General features: G+C 49.5%; 3 protein-coding genes across 9 annotated transcripts; 2 read left to right on the plus strand and 1 right to left on the minus strand.

The window, feature by feature from the left end:
• The first annotated feature begins 1,896 nt into the window (after nucleotides 1-1,896).
• On the plus strand, nucleotides 1,897-6,526 carry LOC112886998 (factor of DNA methylation 2-like). 7 transcript variants are annotated; one of them, XM_025953067.1, is made up of 6 exons: nucleotides 1,897-1,972; nucleotides 4,080-4,547; nucleotides 4,873-5,011; nucleotides 5,127-5,336; nucleotides 5,419-5,660; nucleotides 6,213-6,526. In XM_025953067.1, exons 2-6 carry the CDS (start codon nucleotides 4,507-4,509, stop codon nucleotides 6,229-6,231), a joined length of 651 nt encoding a protein of 216 aa, XP_025808852.1. In that variant the 5' UTR covers nucleotides 1,897-1,972; nucleotides 4,080-4,506; the 3' UTR covers nucleotides 6,232-6,526. The 7 variants fall into 7 exon arrangements, with proteins under 7 accessions (XP_025808852.1, XP_025808850.1, XP_025808851.1 ...); XM_025953065.1 differs by lacking the exon at nucleotides 6,213-6,526 and adding an exon at nucleotides 4,637-4,705 and having other exon boundaries at nucleotides 5,419-6,199; XM_025953066.1 differs by lacking the exon at nucleotides 6,213-6,526 and adding an exon at nucleotides 4,637-4,705 and having other exon boundaries at nucleotides 4,877-5,011; nucleotides 5,419-6,199.
• Nucleotides 6,527-7,157: 631 nt separating this feature from the next.
• Nucleotides 7,158-8,921, plus strand: LOC112885588 (xyloglucan galactosyltransferase KATAMARI1 homolog). The gene has a single exon (XM_025951176.1). It carries the CDS (start codon nucleotides 7,158-7,160, stop codon nucleotides 8,919-8,921), a length of 1,764 nt encoding a protein of 587 aa, XP_025806961.1.
• A 1,342-nt stretch (nucleotides 8,922-10,263) lies between these two features.
• Nucleotides 10,264-17,425, minus strand: LOC112885589. The gene is made up of 14 exons (XM_025951177.1): nucleotides 17,417-17,425; nucleotides 15,033-15,481; nucleotides 14,853-14,916; nucleotides 14,393-14,743; nucleotides 13,887-14,011; nucleotides 13,682-13,790; nucleotides 13,449-13,594; nucleotides 13,252-13,325; nucleotides 12,901-13,006; nucleotides 12,684-12,810; nucleotides 12,530-12,602; nucleotides 11,148-12,439; nucleotides 10,908-11,048; nucleotides 10,264-10,685 (listed from the first exon to the last, which is right to left on the minus strand). The coding sequence occupies exons 1-14, from the start codon at nucleotides 17,423-17,425 to the stop codon at nucleotides 10,497-10,499; spliced, it is 3,255 nt and encodes a 1,084-aa protein (XP_025806962.1). The 3' UTR covers nucleotides 10,264-10,496.
• Between the last annotated feature and the right edge of the window lie 1,851 nt (nucleotides 17,426-19,276).

A 19,276-nucleotide genomic window follows, 5' to 3' on the forward strand; every position in this document is an offset into this window, starting at 1 on the left:
TCAAGATCATGGATGGCTTGTTTGTGCAGAACAAAACGTGGTTGCATGCAGTTCTTTCGTTTCATGTTGAAACGATGAAACTTACAGGTCCTGTTCTTTGTCTTTATCTTCAAAATTCTTCCGAATCAGGGCTAAATAAAATAGGCGTCCATTCTTCTTTTGTGGCCAATTCAGTTCTTAGTTCATGCGTGTGGTACTCGATTAGCGATGCTTTGAGCAAGAGAGGGAAATGTAGAGACAAATTGAGGCCGGCAAGCAGTTGTAATTTTCCATTCTTCTTTTGTTTTCTCCTGTACTCGGAGACATCATCGCCGGCCTTCGTGCTTCTCTTCGTTGTTGCCGCCGGCAAGTAGACGCCGATCTTCCAGTCTTCTTTCCGCTGAGCGTATCGCCGGCGAGCCGCCGTCGTTCATCCGGTCTTCTTCCTTGATCGTCGTGCCCGGCGTGAGCCACGTGGTGGAAGAAGACGTGATGCAGCGGTGAGGCCATTCTTCCTTGCGTCGTCTGGAACCGTCGATGATCAAATCGGCAATCCATTTTTCTGATCTCCAGCGGCGGAGCATGGGTCCTCGTCTGCTTCTTCTCCTCGCTTCTTCCGACGCAAGAACACAACGGCGAGCAAAAGTGCTGATAACAAATGATTGATTTATTTATTGAATGAATAGTAGAATTATATATTTATACACGATGAAAAAGTGTGTCTAAAAAATATCCCTTCAGGGTTCAGGCCCCTCGCGAAAGGTGCGTACTCTTCCGTAAAAGATCCTGTCTATCTACCAAGAGATATCTTTTGCAAATTAATTGATCATTAACAAACCTAATTGTAACCATTTTTTTAAGAAGCTAGATCGAGCAAGCACGCTCGAACATCCAGCCTTACATGAGTCTATAATTAGGCAATCGGCTTATTTGGTTTCAAAATTTCAATTTCCGTTATACTTCCAAGTCATGGTGGTACATATGGCGCTGAAACCATTTTAGAATTTTTCAATGTATTTTTTTGCATGTTTCTTTGCTAGCGGTTCAACTCAACCTGTATACATAACATGTCGGTATCCTAAAAAAATAATCTGGTTCAGCGTGAGAAGGAAGGTATATAGTTTAATGACTCAGGATACTCAAAGGTTTAGTACGCCATTTCTTCCAATTTTACCCTGTTTGATTCCCTTAGGCTGAGTCTAGCGGGCACCGTAAATGGCCCCGTATGCGTAAAAAGCACATCCGACGCCACTGTAGCAGGTTCCAGCAAATACCCTAAGCGGACTCCTATTTTGCGAGCACCTCCTGTGGGCGCGTATAGCCACAGGTTCTCTCTCTTCTTCGTATTCCATCGGAACCAACCGTTTCGGCCCTATCCACAGTGCGGGAGCCCACGGCTGGTCGCCGCCGAAAAGGGATGCGCGGGCGTATGCGAGCTATTGCTAGAGACAGCGATTTGCTAAGTACATTTCGCTGGTGGGATCCATGCTGGGGGGCACGCAGAATGCGCGTCTGCGTCCGCAGTGCGCTGAACTCAGCCTTATGAGCAGCCCACTAGAGTGTTGAATGAGAGTAACCTCCCTAGACATTCGGTAATTTTCCTATCCCACACTTTTGTGTCATCGGCCATGAGTTCATGTTGAGCACCAAGATACTCCTTTCCTAGGGAAGAATAGCAACGCAACATTTGAATGTTCAATGCTGCCATTGGGTTCTTTCCAAGCTGAAATGCAACTATTGAGTCTGTTATTATTACCAGTTCACTGCTTTTTTACTATTACCAGTTTACCACCAGCGACCACTGACCAATAACCCGTGCCCCCACTGACATGTGGGGCCCGGTGAACCGAGCTGTCATGCACTTTCGACCCTGCTTGTCTCTCTCCACTCCTTTTTGTCGTCTCCGCTCCCAGGCCTCTAGTTCGTTCTTCTCTGGAGCAACAAGCACAACAGATAGTTATCACTTCATCAACCCGCTCTGGTCTGGTCTCTGGTGTGTGCCCCCGCCCCCTCCCTCCTCGTTCGCACTCGTTTGCATTTCTTGATCTGCATTGGCTCAGATTGATCGGCATTTTTGTTAATTTGCGTTGGCTCGTGTTTGCCCAGACTGATGTGTTTGACATGTTTAGAAAGAATTTTTTGAACACATTTTCAGAAAGTACTTACGGAGACCTATTTCATCCTACTATTCTTCAGATCAGTGCTCATGACAGAGTTACATTCTCTGAACATCATGTAAAGACAGCGAAGCATTCTTCGTATAGTCCCCATCTGTCTGCCACACTTGTGAAGTTGATAAGCTATTTTTTTGGGATTTTTCGTTCTTCGCATTTGGCTGCGATTTTGTTGAAATTCTTGGGGGCAAATCGGTGCTACAACGTGTGTGAGCAAGTATAGGGTGATCCCTATCAAATCCCTCACTTGAACACCATGAATTTGAGGTTTTCATCAATCGGTTCGTCACGTAGGGTTTCCTCGAAATTTCTGAAATTGGTGATAAATTCTCCATCTTTTTGGATGTTTACGGTTGGAATGGGTTCCACATGATCCGCTGTAGTTTAATTTTTGTGTCACTCTTAGTAGATTTGACTCGTTTGTGGTGAAAAAATCTGCAGCTCGGTTCAGCTGGTCTGCTCAGTTTTTCTTACTCTGCGCATCTGCAGTTTTCTCTTGCGTCTCGAGCTTGTTTTACTTCCTGTATTGTGCAGTTCGGAAGCATCAGCAGGAACGCTGCGACATATTCTCATTTTCTCAGAGCTACAGCAGTTCGGTTTTTGTCTTCTTTAATGAGCAGCGACAGCAGCGTGTTGCTTGTTGGATTTACTTGTGATGTTTAAATTAGCCAATATTTAATCCATTCATTTGCCTGATCTTTCACGAGCTACTCAGTGCTCTAAGTTTTTCGGTCTGACCTTTCTAGCTAGTTCCTGTATGCTTGTTTGTGCTGATTGGCTAGTTCACAGTAGGAGCACACATCACAGTCTGACATCAGTGACAGCAGCAGTGCAATAGCGCGAACTCAGCTTCTCTCAGCAGGAAATTAGCTCGGTAGTTTAAGAAGCACCGCTGCACTTTTCTCCATTTGTGAACTGCAGCAGGTGATTGACATTTTTGTTTCAGTTCAGTACCAGCTCATGGGTCTTTATTGAGTGAAAAGCGTTCCTGTTATTTGCTTGTCAATAGGAGCTGCAGCTTACTTCATTTTTGTCTTTGAGTTACTGTTAACCGCCTACTTGAGTAGCTTTGTTTATTCTTTAGATGTTTTTCTGGCCGGTGGTTGCAATAGTCAATAGCAGGTCTTTTGGTTACTTGTTCACGTGCATGCAGTACTACTAGCTGCTTGTCATGCTTCGTTGTAAATCAAAGTCAGTGCTTGGTTTGGTTGTTTCTTACTGCACACATGTTTCTCATGTGTGGTCAACGATAGTGGCTCTGTTCTATTATTTTAGGAAGAGCAGCTCATGGTGGTTCATTTCTTTGATTTGTGAAGTCCTTTCAAGGAATAGTGAAAACATTCTTTCAAGCAATCATTTGTGAAACTGGAAATTACTTTATTGCTTGATTGATCAGCTTGCCAGGTCTTTTGTTAAAATTACTTTATTGCTTGATTGATCAGCTTGCCGGGTCTTTTGTTAATCTTATTCTAATTAGCTCTTGATATTTGTTTATTTGGATAAACAGTGAGCTTATCATTGCTTGTCGAATTTGCTTGGCATGGGTGAACTAGAAATTATTTAATCCCCTCACGTGCTTGTTCTATGACTCGTTTTGCTTCCACGTTGCATTGAGAAATTCCTAATAATTACTAGGGTGAGCATGTCTCTAGTTGTCTTGCATCACCTTGGTAATTAGAAGAGAGGCATGTGTTGGTTTGTAATTGGGATATAGGCCAAGTTTTTTGGTTTGTTGAAATTTTTATTGGCTCCCTTTCACCGACTCCCCTGGTCGCCATTTCGGTCCTTCACTATCTCATAATCTTGGTTTACTTGGTGCCATAGGAAACTACAAAATCACCTGAGATTTGGCTTATAGAATTATATGAACTGTTGTAAGGTGAACTTGACTATGTTATGACATTCTATTGTCTACTGGTCCTGCAGACTGTTGTTTACAGGCCGGAGAGTGGCCACATGGCAGGGGGACATGACGAGGCAAGCGATGCGCTGGACAAGCGCTTGAAGCTGGTGGCGTCCAAGGTCAATTCCAAGATCTTCTTCCACAAGGACGTCGTGGTCGAGTACATGGATATGAAGAGCATACTCGGCGACATCGCCGAGGAGAAGAAGAAGGTGGAGCAGGAGCGCCACAGGGCGGTGGTCGTGCAGCGCGTGGAGAACCTGGCGCCCGTGCAGGTGGAGCTCATGGCAGCAAAGGGGGAGCTCGCGGCGGCGAAAGAGGAGCTTGCGGGGGCGAGGGAGCAGCTTACGCAGAGGAGCCAAGAGCTAGATGAAAAGGATGAGGAGCTGGCGGCTCTGATGGTGAGGCTTCAGAAGATGGAAGCCAGGAACAATCACACTGAGCAGCAGAATGGGACTGGACCTGATCCTGTCCAACTCCAACCCACTAGGGTAAAATCTCAACACATTCATGTGAAGTAATAGTGAATTCCTGGACTGTGAAGTACTGTCGTGGTGTTTCTTGGATCTTTTATGTGCAGAGTCTCGCTAGTAAGAGTGACTGACCTGTTTTTGCCCCGCTAGTCCATGTGAAGACATAACCTTAGCCGGTAAATGCAATATACCTTTGCAAAGAACATGGAATTCTTGCCCTATCCTAGTTTTATTTCTGACATCACACTTGCCAATCGATGCAAACCAAACATCAAATTTCTTCTCGACCTTTTTTCGTTGGATTCTGTTTTGTGCTTATATGAGTTTCGTTGGGAAACCAAAGGCAGACAAGATCCATGAAGAAGCAGGGAAACCCGCTACAACGTGTTTTGAGTAATCATCATTTGAAGGTGCAGCAGTTCAGTGGCCATTGTGGAAGCAGGGATACTGCCTTGGAGGTGCTGAGGGAAAAGCTGATCAAGGTTTACCCACACCCTGAACTTGCATTATTAATTAGTGTCCATTTGATATCCCTGAAGTTTGAGGTGTGACCAGATGAGTTGATGATACGTTTCATATATGGTAATTGTGTGTTAGGGATTCATGGAACTTGAGGGTGCACGTAACTTTGGAGTGAAGGAAATGGGGAAACTAAACGAGAAGCCATTCCAAGCAGCTTGTGCTGTGACACTGCCTCCTAAAGAAGCTGAATTGGCAGCCTCTGAACTGTACTCCACATGGGAGAAGCTGCTCAACAAACCAAGTTGGAAGCCCTTCAAGGTAGTTGCGGTTGGCGGTGATTGTCTGGTAAGTCATTTGTCCAAAGCTTTCTATTAAATTAATTTGCAGCTTGTGTTTTGACAATTGTGAACGTACGTTTTGTGACTAGAATGAGGTCATAGATGTTGATGACGAGAAGCTGCAAGAGCTGAGGAGGGAATGGGGAGAAGGCCCCTACAAATGTGTTGTTGATGCACTGATGGAGAGGAAAGAGTACAACTTTAACGGAGCATTTCCCTATGATCTTTGGAACTACAAGGAAGGGAGGAAGGCCACTCTAGGAGATGTCATTGAATACTTGATTGACCAAGTGAAGCAACTCACCGTGGCCCGCCGTAGGAAGTCTCGCGGGTATAATGTCAGGGTTATTACACGTATTAGCATATGTTCACTGCGGCTGTCTGTCACTGCTCCTGGCTCAAGCATTAGCTTGTCCTTAGTCATTTAAGTTGACATATCATTTGATTTATTAATTCATACGCGGTTTAGTAAATTTGACATCAGATCCTTACAAATAGTGGAATATGTTTGGTATTCAGTTCAGTAGGGAAAGCTAGTGCAGCTAATCTTCGGGTTGTTGAAAATGATACTAGGGATGATGTGGTATGACCTTTTTCTTTTTTAAGAAAACTATGGCAGCCAATGGCTGCTGAACTTTTATTACCAAAGAGAAACCATATAAGGGGGGCAAGGCAGACCTTGCAGAGAGTTACACTGGGGAGCACTGGAACCAGGAATCTATATGATCTGAACGCATCTTATGTGATTTCAAGCTTACAGACATCATATTTCCTTCTCCAGGAAGCTGTTATAAGTTGAAACATTTCTCTTTGAGAATCAAATCCGCTATGATGCCATGCTGTTTTCTGCGTCGAGCTCACGCTCCTCTCTTTTGTTGCGCAGGATAGCTGGCTGGGCATGATCTTCCGCTAATTAACCCTCGAAGGATGTGACCAGTAACAATGAAGGAATCAAGGTCGTGAGCTTCGTTTGGTTCTGTATCAATGTCATGATGGCACCAGGTTATGATGTATCTGTTGTCGGTTGTGGTTGAAGAATCAGACTGTAGGCTGTAGCAAAGAATTCCATGTAACTTGGAGAAGCATGGTGTTACCCACACATGAACTCCTTATTAGGACTCCGATGTTTAGGCACCCTGAATCTGTAATCGTTCTGTACTCCTGCTTGATGACAGATGATGACATGACTGAACAATGAAGTGCAGTAGTTTGAACTTTGAGGTTTTAATTCCACATTGTGTATGCTGATTCCTGAACTATTTGACTTCCAAACTGCCTGCGTTGTATGTTTTGTGCTCCTGCCTCCTGCCGTTGTACCTGTGCCCACACCTGTGTAGCTTGGTACGTGCCGCTGACATGTGGTCCCGCCCCGAACCATCTGTGCAGCCAGTTGTGGTTTTTGAACCAACAAAAAGAAAATGAAGATTCAGAAACATCGAAAACCACAAAGCCATGGAGGATCTTCAGCGCCACTAATCCTGCATGCATGACTGCCATTCCGTAATTAGCAGCGCCGGCCATGCTCCCATGCACGCGCCTAATCGAACATCCTTGGGGGCGCGTCTGTGGATGGAAACATCCTAGGCAGAGACGCGATCAAGAATGGGAACGGATCGAGGCGGATCCGCGTCGCTGATCCAGTATCGACGGCGATCCCGCGACGCGCTGGTGGGGATCGGCAGCTGCAGCGTCCAGCGGCGGCATGGGTTGGAGCTGAAGCCGCCGCGCAGTCGGCGGCGACACGGACGCGGGCTGTGAGCGAGCATTCGCCTTCCTTCCCCGGCGGCAGACCGGGCGGCGGGTGTCTCTGCTTGTTCGGTGACGCGCCATGGGGAGCTGGCGCGCGTCGGCGGCGGCGCTGCGGGCCGCCAGGTGGCTCCTGCCGCTCGCCGTCCCGGCGTGTTGCGTCGTGTGGATGCTTCTCGCCTTCGCGCCCCCGACGCCGCCCGCGCTCGCCGCGCGTCGCCGCGAGAGTTTCCAGGTCAGCGTTGGGGGGATCGTTGGCGCGATGGAGCGACGCGCCGCCGTCACGCCGCCGGTGCTCGGGAATGAAGATATTGTCCACGCGTTACCTCAGCTGCCAGAGCGTCAAGAGACCATTGACACCGCGCCGGCGCCTCCGGGAAGCCGAGCAAGAGCAGACACGTCGCCGCCACCGCCGCCGGAGCGTGAGCTGATCGTTGACGCGTCGTCGTCGCCGCCGCCAAAGCTTGAAGAAATAGTTGCCGCGTCACCACCGCCACCGAATCGTCAACTAAGAGTAGGGACTCCACCTTCGCCACCACCGCCTCAGCCGGCACGTCAAGAACGTCAGCCGCGCGCGGCGAAGCGGGCCGCCGTGGCCGACCGGTGCGCCGGCCGGTACATCTACGTCCAGGAGCTGCCGAGCAGGTTCAACACCGACCTGCTCCGCGACTGCCGGTACCTGTCGGAGTGGACGGACATGTGCAAGCACGTCGCCAACGCCGGCATGGGCCCGCGGCTGACGCGCACCGGCGGCGTGCTCCCGCCCACCGGCTGGTACGACGCCAACCAGTTCACCCTCGAGGTCGTCTTCCACAACCGGATGCGGCAGTACGGCTGCCTGACAGCCGACGCCTCCCGCGCCGCCGCCGTGTACGTGCCCTACTACGCCGGGCTCGACGTCGGCCGCCACCTGTGGGGGTTCAGCAACAATGTGCGCGATGCGCTCGCCGAGGACCTCGTGGACTGGCTCCGTTCGACGCCGGCGTGGGCGGCACACGGCGGGCGGGACCACTTCCTCGTCGGCGGCCGCATCGCGTGGGACTTCCGGCGCCAGGACGGCGGCGAGTGGGGCAGCCGCCTGCTCCTCCTCCCGGAGGCGACGAACATGACGGCGCTGGTGCTCGAGTCCGGCCCGTGGCACGTGGGCGACGTCGGCGTGCCGTACCCAACCTACTTCCACCCGTCGCGCGCCGCCGAGGTGGCGTCCTGGCAGCGGGCCGTCCGGCGCGCGCGGCGGCCGTGGCTGTTCGCGTTCGCCGGCGCGCGGAGGCCCGGCGAGGGCGGCACCCTGCGCGACACCGTGATCGACCAGTGCGCGCGGTCGCGGCGGTGCGGGCTGCTGCAGTGCGGCCGTGGCCGGCGCAACGACTGCTACGCCCCCGGCAACGTCATGCGCCACCTCAAGAGCGCGGCCTTCTGCCTGCAGCCGCCGGGGGACTCGTACACGCGGCGGTCGGCGTTCGACGCCATGCTCGCCGGCTGCGTGCCGGTGTTCTTCCACCCGGGCTCGGCGTACACGCAGTACCGGTGGCACCTGCCGGCGGACCACGCCAGGTACTCGGTGTTCCTGCCGGGGGACAGCGTGCGCAACGGCACGGTGCGGGTGGAGGACGTGCTTCGGCGGTTCGGCCGGGCAGAAGTGGCGGTCATGAGGGAGCAGGTGGTCAGGATGATCCCCGGCATCGTCTACAGGGACCCGAGGACCCCCGCCGGCGGGTTCAGGGACGCCTTTGACATCGCTGTCGACGGCATGATCGACAGGGTTGGCAGGATCAAGCGGGGGCTTCCTCCCTGGGAGGACGACGATGATCAGCGTCGGTGGAATGGGTACTTCAACAGCCGGTGATCATGTGCTGCTCGCTCCAGCTAGGGATGAAAACGGACGGAAACGGGCAGCAAAACCCCTCAACCATTTCCGTTCCCATATTTTATTATGGAAAACGGGAGTGGGAGCGGAATAGCCAGGAACGGGAGAGAAACGAGATATACGGGTTACGGAAACGGGTGTTATTGTTAAATCACCGTTCACCTCTCATGAATATAACACTACACACTATTTTACGCAAGCTATTTTTAAAAAATATGATTAAGGTTCATGTTCCCTGTGATTAAACCGTGAAGTGCACCAATTGATATTGAGAAACAAGAGAGGAATATGAAGTGTCTATTAAATTTTTTCCGGATTTTATAAATATGGGGAATAATATGGGATCATCCGGGATCCCGCAAATACGGCTGGGATACACTCCTTCCCACTACTGATCCCATTTCCGTCCTGTCTCTACACTCCTTCCCACTGCTCATCCCATTTCCGTCCGTTTTCATCCTTAGCTCCAGCGCTCATGCACACTGTTCTTGCTTTCATTTGAATTCCTTGGCTGACGTTAGTACTTTCACCATCTACTGTTCACCACCATGAAGTTACTGTTTGGTGTCATCTATTTTTCGTTTCATCCCATTGCCATGCAATTGCGTGTCCTCATAGTCATAGAAACAGAACCAGGGGCAAAAACATTCGAAGCGTTCCACTTGGACATGCACAGTAATATCCAGAAACGAAGCTTGTCAGATTTCACAGTTAATTTAAAGACATGAAGTCAAGCATGATCTGTCTTTGCAACTTCTAACAGAGAGTACAAACAAGACATACTTATGACTGCTGTTGATAACAAGGAGCGCAGACCCATTCTGGGACTGTCAAATGGAACCCGACAGAACTGAAAATCGAAGAGCCATACATTCATGGATGCAACAGTGGTCGAAACAGCATAACCAATAGCCTAAAATGAAAATTGATTGCTCAAAAAAGATGCAAGACACACAACTACGATTCTGAATGCAATGTGATATAGTATAATGCTATGCAATTGTTCGAAGAAAAAAAATATAATGCTATGCAGAACAACCAAATTGAAAAATGCAGACAAACATTGGTTGAACTTGACAATAAGAAAGAGAAGCAAGAGCCAGACGAACCAAATTCAGACATCAGGACCAGGAACATATACAAAATGGGCTTTGCAAACACCACAGCCCCAGAGATATTACTTTCATAGGTTTACAAAATGAGTGCCATAATAGACGCGGGGGGGGGGGGGGGGGGGGGGTGGTTGTTACATGGTATTACTGCCGATGTCAGAGCCGTCACAAGCTCACAGAAGCAGAAATAGCATAGCAACCAAGCATGTCTGACTAGCATATCTAAGCAAGAACAGAAGGGAGCAAAAGAGAGCACCTCAGGCCCAGAAGAGCGAGGGCGCCTATACCACTACCAAAATATCCTGTTAGCGCATCCCACAAGTGTGGCAAAACCGAACGAGAGCATGTCAGATCTCTCCTTCAGATTGTAGGATAGCTTGCTTTATTCTATACCTTAGGTTGCATAGTAAGTAATACGACTGTATTAGGGAGGTGAGTCTTGTCAACCAAACATGAAGTGCTGAATCATGCAGCCACAGGTGGTGCAGGTCTTCAGTAACGTCACTGATGCCAGGAGGCATCCTCGGCAAGCAATGGCGTGCCTACAGGGGGAGCATTTGACGATCGCCTCAGCACCACGACAGACAACCATCAACTGGCACCTTTGATCCGGAATGCGCTCCGTGACTCCCTGCATATTCGACGCAACTAATCAGACCAGTTCAAGTCAAGTGCAGTGAAGAAAGAAAGCACTAAACGTACAGGTCCTTTTTAAAAAAATAAGCAGCTACAAATGATATGAGCTATTTCTCAACAAGAGGGAATCAAAGGCAATTCTAATTGTTTAGAGGATTTCCACTACCATGTATCTGTATGGCGCATCCACTGCTGGAGCAGACTTCACTCCACTTACACAAGTGCCACAAGCCATGCATGCCCTGACATTACACCTCATCATGCAAGCAACACATATCTTATGATGGCATGGGACGAGCTCCATCGCAGCTTCGCAAGATCGACAGATGATGCAGGAGTCACTCTTGGGATATGGAGTCTAAAATGCAAATAACAATATTAGTACTTCGGAGAACATTATTCAGATCTTATAAGCAACATAATAAACAATGCAAGTTCGCATGCAGGGAGCTCTTACCAGATACTTGTCCCACTGAGACTCGAAGAAAGAGAATCTCATTTCAGTCTCACAGCTGCTCGGAGGAACTGCTGGCCTTTCAACTGGACAATCAACGAAGCACGCTGAAGGCCTGGACTGAATGAAGTCGAGCTTTCTTGTAGGTCCAAACTCAAGCAAATTAGGCTTCCGGACTGGTCCAGACTCGTTTTTGTGAAGAGATCCATACTGTATCAAATCAGGCTTTCTTGTAGGTATGCAGTCAATCAAATCTGGCTTTCTTGTAGGTACACACTCAATCAAATCAGACTTTCTTGTAGGTGCAGAGTCAATCACATCAGACTTCCCTGTAGGTACAGGCTCAACCAAATCAAGCTTTGGGGTGCTGACAGGAATATCATCCAGCAAGCTACCATTATCAGAGGAACTTCCATCCAGCATGCTTCCAGCACTGCTCCTGCTGCTCCCATCGGCCTGATGGCTCTGACCATTGCTCTTACTGCATGCATCATCACTCTGCTGGATCTGAACATTAGTTCCACTGCATGCATCATCACCCTGCTGGCTGTCAGTGTTATGAGGGGAGTCATCTGTGATGTTGGCATTAAGTGGAGATCTTGGGGAGTGGTAATCTGACACTGATTCAGGGAGCTCATCACGATCAAAGGAGTAAGGCTCTAGCAAGGGTACATACTTCGGTCTTGAGAGTGGTGGAAGAAGGACCATGTGTGTTGCAGGTCCGCATCCAACAGGAACTACACACATCCTGCAGATGCCGGGGAGGGAGCGCATAAAGTCACTTAGCTTAGGATAACCAAGTGCAGTGTGATCAAGCTCCATCCTGCAAGTTGCTCTGAAATCACCCTTCAAAGAGCTTAATGGATACCTCTCCCCCCCAAGTCGCTCAGATGCATCCTCAAGAAATCCTGGCAACCACTTCCTGAATATAAAGAACCAAGATGGAAGGCATTTCTCAGGCAATGGTCGCCGCTTCCGAAGGTTGTGTTCCTCAGTTAGTTCACCATCCAGCACACTATGGGTTACCTTTGGGCGCTCCTTCATGAATTGCCTCAAAGAAGTAGCTCTTTGTTCTTCTAAAGGCAAGTATGCTCTAGCAACAGCATCCTTTACCTCCACTCTCTTCCCAAGCATGTATACATGATGAGCTTCCTTTGCACTTATCATATCCTCCTCTCTTTCAAATTTTACAAAGCCAAAACCTCGGGACTGCATTCGATTGCCTACCGGTATCCCAATGACCACTGCTTCCTCCACAGGCCCAAATTCAGCATTGAAGAATTCAATAAGGTACTCTGTCAGAAAGGGGCAATGCAGAAGGTTAGAAGTGTGTCTTGGTTCAAATTTGTTCAACACCAAGCAATGTCAGGATTTATGAAATTTACCAGAGTCTACTGAAGGTGGGAGGCCCCCAACAAAAATTTTACGAGTGTAGTCATGCTTCGGCCAATGATTGTTCTAAAAAAGAATGTAATGTTAGAAGCAAACCGAACAAAGAAATATATGTTGATAGAATGAGGTTGAGCATGCTTAACTTACGCGTGGCACAAACTTTGAGCCTTGTCCTTGTTTTGTAACATATTGGCTCTTACTCTTAAACCCTTGAGCAGAACGGTTACTGGACCGCAAATCACGCTGGCCTACTGATGGCTTTATCCCAGTATAGCTGCAGAAAAATTCAAAGAAAATACAGGTGAGAAGCAAAGATGTCATAGTTCAAGTAATCATGTAGTATTGTAGTGTATACCAGATGTACCTTTCACTATAGTCATCATTATATAAGTCATCAAACTCATCACCCAGGAGCTCTTTGCAAATTTCCTTTTTCATCAAATGATTCTTTTGGGGTGAGCTATGGTTCCCTGAAACTAGAGTACTTTTCTGTTAAAATGACAATTCTTGATGTCCAAAATTATGTAATAATACCAGCAAAAGAACAACAAATATATATGTGCAGTTTATTAAATTCCTTCCATCTAATTGAACTCCTGACTTGTATTTACTACTACACTTGCAGAAAACGAATAAGCTAACAGAAGAAAATGTGAACATATATTAAGATTAAGCGAAAAAACAGAAAAAGAGTAAATCTCTTTTAGTCTCTTACATGGTACCACATTTGCAGAGCTAAGAACGAAACGCATGTCCTGGGACGTTGCCACGTCAATGGGTCTTTGCTTTCTGTTCAAGTCAAAATAAGCATGTTAAGTGCATTAGACCATAATTAAAAATCATTTTATGTATTTTCCTATTTGTGATTTATTCCTGTAATTCGATTGTTTGAATTATTCTGAATTTACTCACCGTAGGTTCCTGGCTTTGGTATCAGCCCCAAAACGCAAAAGGAGTTTAACACATTCCACAGAACCATTCTTCACTGCTAAGAATAATGGGGTTTCTTTGGTCTTGGTAGGTATATCAACACAATCTTGGGCATGAAGCAGAAGTGACTTTCAAAGCAAAGAAAAATAAAACCATTCAGTGACAACTCACAACAGAGCAATTAGGTACTATGAAAATAAGTAACAAAAGGCTACCTGAAGAGCCTTGTAATTGCCCTTAGCTGCAGCACTGTGTACTGGCGTGAGCCCTAATTTGTTCCCCTGGAAAACTCTGGCACCGTTCTTGAGCAGTAGCCACACAATCCTGCACAATGCCAGAAGACAATCGATGTCTAAGAAGACAACTATCTTACAAATTAGAATTCACTGGTTAGGACGAAGCAGTTTCAGAGATGGGCACCTTGGCTCCTGTGTACTTGAGCTACCACTAAGACACCAGTGAAGTGCTGTGTTTCCTTCAGAGTCTGCTTCATTTACATCAACATTCCCCATCAGAAGCATCTTTATGACATTCATATCTCCAACCTACGCAAGAAAGGTCGATTAGCAGAATCTTTGTGAAGATACAGTTGTATTCCCAAAAAAAACTTCAGGTTATGATGCATAGCACGACTAGGTAAATAGCATCAACCTAATTTGCGAAAAATCCACTGTTTTCATGAAAGTCAGTTTAGATCTCAAATTAAACACATCGAATACATAAGTGAAAGCCATAGTAACTAAAAGTTCACACTATACACGCATTGATATGAATACACGTCACATGCGAGTACATTTTAGTACTTATTTGATGTCATGAAAAAGAATAAACAAAAGCCTTGCTTTTATTATGAGTAGAATTTTTTGATAGCTATACTACTGAGTGCTGACCAATGTATTTAAGCATTACTATATGAACAGTAGTACCTTAGCAGCCCTGAGTAGAGGGGGTAATGTTCTCCTGTCACTGTGCTCCCTCCAAGATGCCGACCCAAATTGGTTAAGCAGCTGAATCTCACATAGCAGGGCCTTTCTCCTTTCATTTCCGTCACGAGCTGAAGCATCTCCCATGGATAAAGCCTCATCCACAACAGCATTGTAAATTGATCTCTTCGTTCTGACACCCTCTATCACCACACTCACTTGTGCCGATATCTTCTCTTCCACCACGAGAAGCAGCATTGCCAATGCAGGAACACGTCCCTCCATGGCATATCTGTAAGCAAGCTCCCCAACCACTCTGGTTTTCTCTGCCAGGAGCCTTACTGCTTTGAGATCCTACACAAAGAGAGAGGTGGCAATTTTGAGTAAAAAGCTGCACTTAATCCTACAGATCAGCTGTGGAATAATTCAGATAATGTGCAAGTGTAGTAATGAGGATACGAACCCTTTCTTTAAGAAAAGACAGAAGATCTTCAATTGGGTTGTCCAGCGACCAATTAGTTTGAACTCTGAATGAAACAGCAGTACATTGTAAATGAGGAAACAGTACAGTTATTGCAGGAAACTTGGGGAGTGAGTTCAATCAAATCCATGCATTAACTAGCAATGGGATACATTCACATACCTCCTGCTCATTAGCGCGATCTCAAGCGGGAGAAGTGTTCTCCCATCAACCACCCTCAGATCAGTGCGGGCGTTCTTGGAGAGCAGCAGCTCGATGCACCTGGCCGAGTGTGTCTCAGCGGCAACGTGCAGCGGCGTCCGCGTGAGCTGGTCCCTGGCATCGACGGGAGCCGCCGTGATCCCGCTGCCGCCCTCGAGGAGCAGCCTGGCGCACTCCACCGCGTCGTGCTTGCAGGCGAGGTGCAGCAGCCTCGTGGACATCTCCTGGTCCAGCACCCTCGAGGCGTCGGAGCCCTTGCGGATGCGGCACAGGGCCTCCTTCCTGAACTTCCCCACCGCCGAGAGGAGGAGCACGGTGTTGTCCTCCACGACGGCGCGGCAGAAGTTCTCGTGCTTCACGCGGTCCATGCTGCCGCCAGTCCCCGCACCGCTGGTTTCTTCACTTGAACTCTGCAAATTCAAAAGACGAAATTCACTTCAACCACCTTATGTGTTACAACAAGAAATGATCAATTTGCTTCAATTGAAACATGTCCCAGCAGAATGGGTGAAATCTTATTGCAGTAACCCCAAGTAACTCATGATCGAAACTTCCACTGCATTTGCAGGGAGCAATGGCAACACAAAGCACGAGCAGAACAGGAAACAGCAGGCTAATAAAGACAGCTCGGAGCGGAATCTGACAAATGCAGGCAGCGAAAATCGAACTAATCAAGTTTTGCTTCATTGGGTTGCCACTAAAGACAAGCCAGAATGGAATCCGACAAATGCATCAGTCACCCTTGCTCAAAATTGCTATCGCTGAATCTTACTGCACTACCCAAGCAACTCAGACTTACTCGACTTGAAGCACAGCACGGAACTGTAATAGAAACAAAAATGCAGCAAAGTCAAGACGCTGAACAGACACGAAAACGGAACGCTACGAATCAATTGACCACGCCGTGTAAGAACAAGCAGAAGGGACTAGTGTTTTTCCCCAGCCAGTGCCTGCTCACTGCTCAGACCATGGTCAAATCACAAGTAGAGCAGCTAACTGAGCTGGGTCACATCAGCACATCAATGGACAATGGCCGGAGGTCGGGTCACCTAGATGCGAATGACACGACATGACCACAGGTACCAGATACGAAGCTACCCAGCCACGCCACAGATTTGTGCGAAAGATTTCTTCGGAATCCACCACCACCTAGGAAATAGTAGCAGCCATCGGATACGGGTAAGCAAGCGAAACCTGCCCAACCCCAGAAGGAATTCCGAAAATAGCATGGATGATGGTGGTGGATCGCATCGAACCGCGCCGAAACGTCATTTGCGCGTGAACGAAAAACCCAACAAGCCTGTGGAAAAACCCCAAAAGCAAAGCCCGAAATAGGAATGGGGTGGAACGGGAGCACATGGGGAGCGATCAGACAGCTCGCGAAGGAGTGAGGAGAGAGCAGTCTCGCAGAAATTTCATCATCCCATCCCTTCCATCAACACGGTTGCAGCCAAAAAAAAAATGCACCCACCACCGAAATCGATCGAAGAAGACCGCGGCGTGCAGAAAGGCAAACAACCCAAAGCAATGGCAGCGAGCTTTCGATCGAAGTAAACCGCCGCGCAGGAAAAGGCAGCAACCGAAAGCGAAGCAATGGGGGCGAACTCGATGCCCAAAGGGGGGGAAACGCGGAGGCCAAAAACCCTAACAGCAACAAAACCACACAACCATCATCTACGGAATCCGCCGAAACGAGGCGGGGCGGGGCATAAACGAGCACAAATTCGAGAGCAGCTCAAGGAAAACTCAGGGAAATGCCGGACCCCGCAGCTCCAGCCGCCGGCGCTCGCGCTGCTGCGAGCTGGGAAACACACGGCGGCGGAGGAGCCCGAGGGCCGCCCGGACGAAGACGCCGGCCAGAATCGCAGGGAAGCCCCCGGGAAACCCCCGAATACTGCGAAGCCCCCAGGGAAATCGAACCGCCGAACGGAAAGCAACCGGAGCGAAACACGCGCACGCACAACACTCGATCGTCCCCGATCGCAACTTCCCCAAAAAAAGGAAAAAAAATGAGGGAGAATTCCATTCCAGCTCCGCGGCCGCTCGGCTCGGCGAACCATCATCGGCGGCATCAAGCCCAAGCGACGCCGGGAGCAGGGAAGAGAGGACGCACGCCGCATTCGAAACCCCGACGAAAAATCCACCGAAAACCAACTCGAAACCAAACCTCACGCACGCGACGAGCCAAAACCGAACAGGGGTTTCGACGAACCAAATCGCACGAGAGCAGCGCGGAGCGAAAACCCCACACACGGCGCGTGCGCCGGAGAACAAGCCGATCGCACCCGCGTGCGGACGCGCCATTGCTAGCTAGCTAAGCTACCTCTCGGTGCACGACGACTCACCTCCCCCATGCGGGCTCGGCGCTTCCGGTGGCTCGGGCGCGCGCTCGGCTCCCAGAAGGATCCTCCTCCTCCTTCTGCAACCCCCTCCACCTCTCCCCCTCGCTTTATGCAGCCCCGGCCCTCAACCACCTCCCCTTCCAGCTCCCACCCCTGAACGATCCTGCCTCTCTCGTGTACTCACCACGGCCGGGGACAGCAAACCCTCTCGGCCTCTCCTCCCTGCTGCTCTCTCTCTCTCTCTCTCTCGTCTGGCAGGGCTCTACCCACTCCCCGTACCCGTCACAGCTTTTGCCCCCCTCGTCGCCCCCGCTTTAAACCGCCTCGTCGCCTTGCGCTCCCCACCCCTCTTCCCCCCTTGCCGTTTCAGGCAACCGGGCCGCTGCCACGGGATGAAGCCCCCAACCCCAACACCAACACCAAACCAATGACACCCCCGTCCGGCCCGGTCCGTGCATGCAGCTGCTCGTACGTGCCCGGCCGCCTGATTTGAATCGCTCGGCGACACGTGGAGCCCGGGGGAGAAGCGGGAGCTGCTCGGAAGGCGCCGGTGGCGGTGGGACGGGCGGGCGAGGACGAGGACGACGCGGCCGGGTGGCGGGGCGGGGCGTGGCTCGCCGTTTTGTCGCGTCCCGGCCGGTGCTCCGCTGCCGCCGCGCCTGTGTGTGTCAGGGACCCGGGGGGCAGGCCCTGCCGCTGCGGGCCGGGGTTTCTTCTGCCACCGGACGGGGGTGCCCCTTCGGAAGATTCCGTGGGGACTCGCTGAGAGGTGGGGCCCGAATAAGCGTGGCCCGCGAGTCAGCGTGGGTAGCGTGGCCGGGTAGGAGCGGTAGCGGCCGTGCGAACGGAGCTGCAAGGCCCTGCAAAGCGTGGGGGAGGAGGGGTTTGGAGGTGGGCCCCGCGTATCGTTCTTGGTGGGCGAGCGGGGCGAGTTTGTTTGGTGATGACGTCAGAGGGGTAAGGATGATCAGGAGCGTCGCCAGCGATGATGATGCGTTGTTGGAGGGGCAGGGAGGCATGGCATCTTGGATTGATGTGTTATTCCACGTGCTGTGTCCCATCAGTAACTAATTGTGTAGGGTACGCTAATTATTGTTGCTATTCTTTGTATGTAGTTACTACTATGTTACAACTATGATAGTGTTGTACTCCAAGGTCATTAAAAAGAAAGCCCATCATGTGTTTGTAATTATGAGTGCACGCTTTCTTGCTTCCTTTCGTAGAGCAGATGGCGATCGTAGGTTGCAAAACCAAAACGTACGGTCGCCATAGGCCGATGGGCTGAAATGGTGAGAACCAGTGTGGACGAACTATCAATGATGAGGTCCAATGGTAATGCCATGGATCTAGGTGGCCCATTCACACACACATCAAGCCAAAAAGCTGTAAGAGGAGCGCAGCGGTGATAGATTTTTGGTAAGCTGCAAAGCAAAGATACAACGTTGTGGAAATGTGCAGCGAAAGCATGTGTGACAAAAATAGTTGAAAAGTTGTGCGTCGGAGTGTTCTGTTCAGAAACATAGAGCTTGTAATTTTTTTTTTAAAAAAGAACAAGGATAACGATTGAGAACCATGGACTCCGCTCAGTCGATGGAACGCTGCTGGCCGCGCTGCAAGACGAACGTTCTCGGAGGAGAGAAGGCAACGCCCACACGCGTTGCCGCGAAACAAAAACGAGCCGATCGATGTTCCGAGCCAAAAATGAGAACAAATGAAAACAGGAAGGGTGAGAAAGGCGTTGTTGATCAGGCCGACCCGGCCTAACAGTTTCCAGTTTCGAGAGGGATCAACGGCCTACTAGCCCTACGCCACTCACGAACTCGCCGTGCACGCACGTACACGCGCCGCGCACTCGAGGGTCGA

Source organism: Panicum hallii, chromosome 3 (genome assembly GCF_002211085.1).
Source record: "Panicum hallii strain FIL2 chromosome 3, PHallii_v3.1, whole genome shotgun sequence".
Taxonomy (NCBI): Eukaryota; Viridiplantae; Streptophyta; class Magnoliopsida; order Poales; family Poaceae; genus Panicum; species Panicum hallii.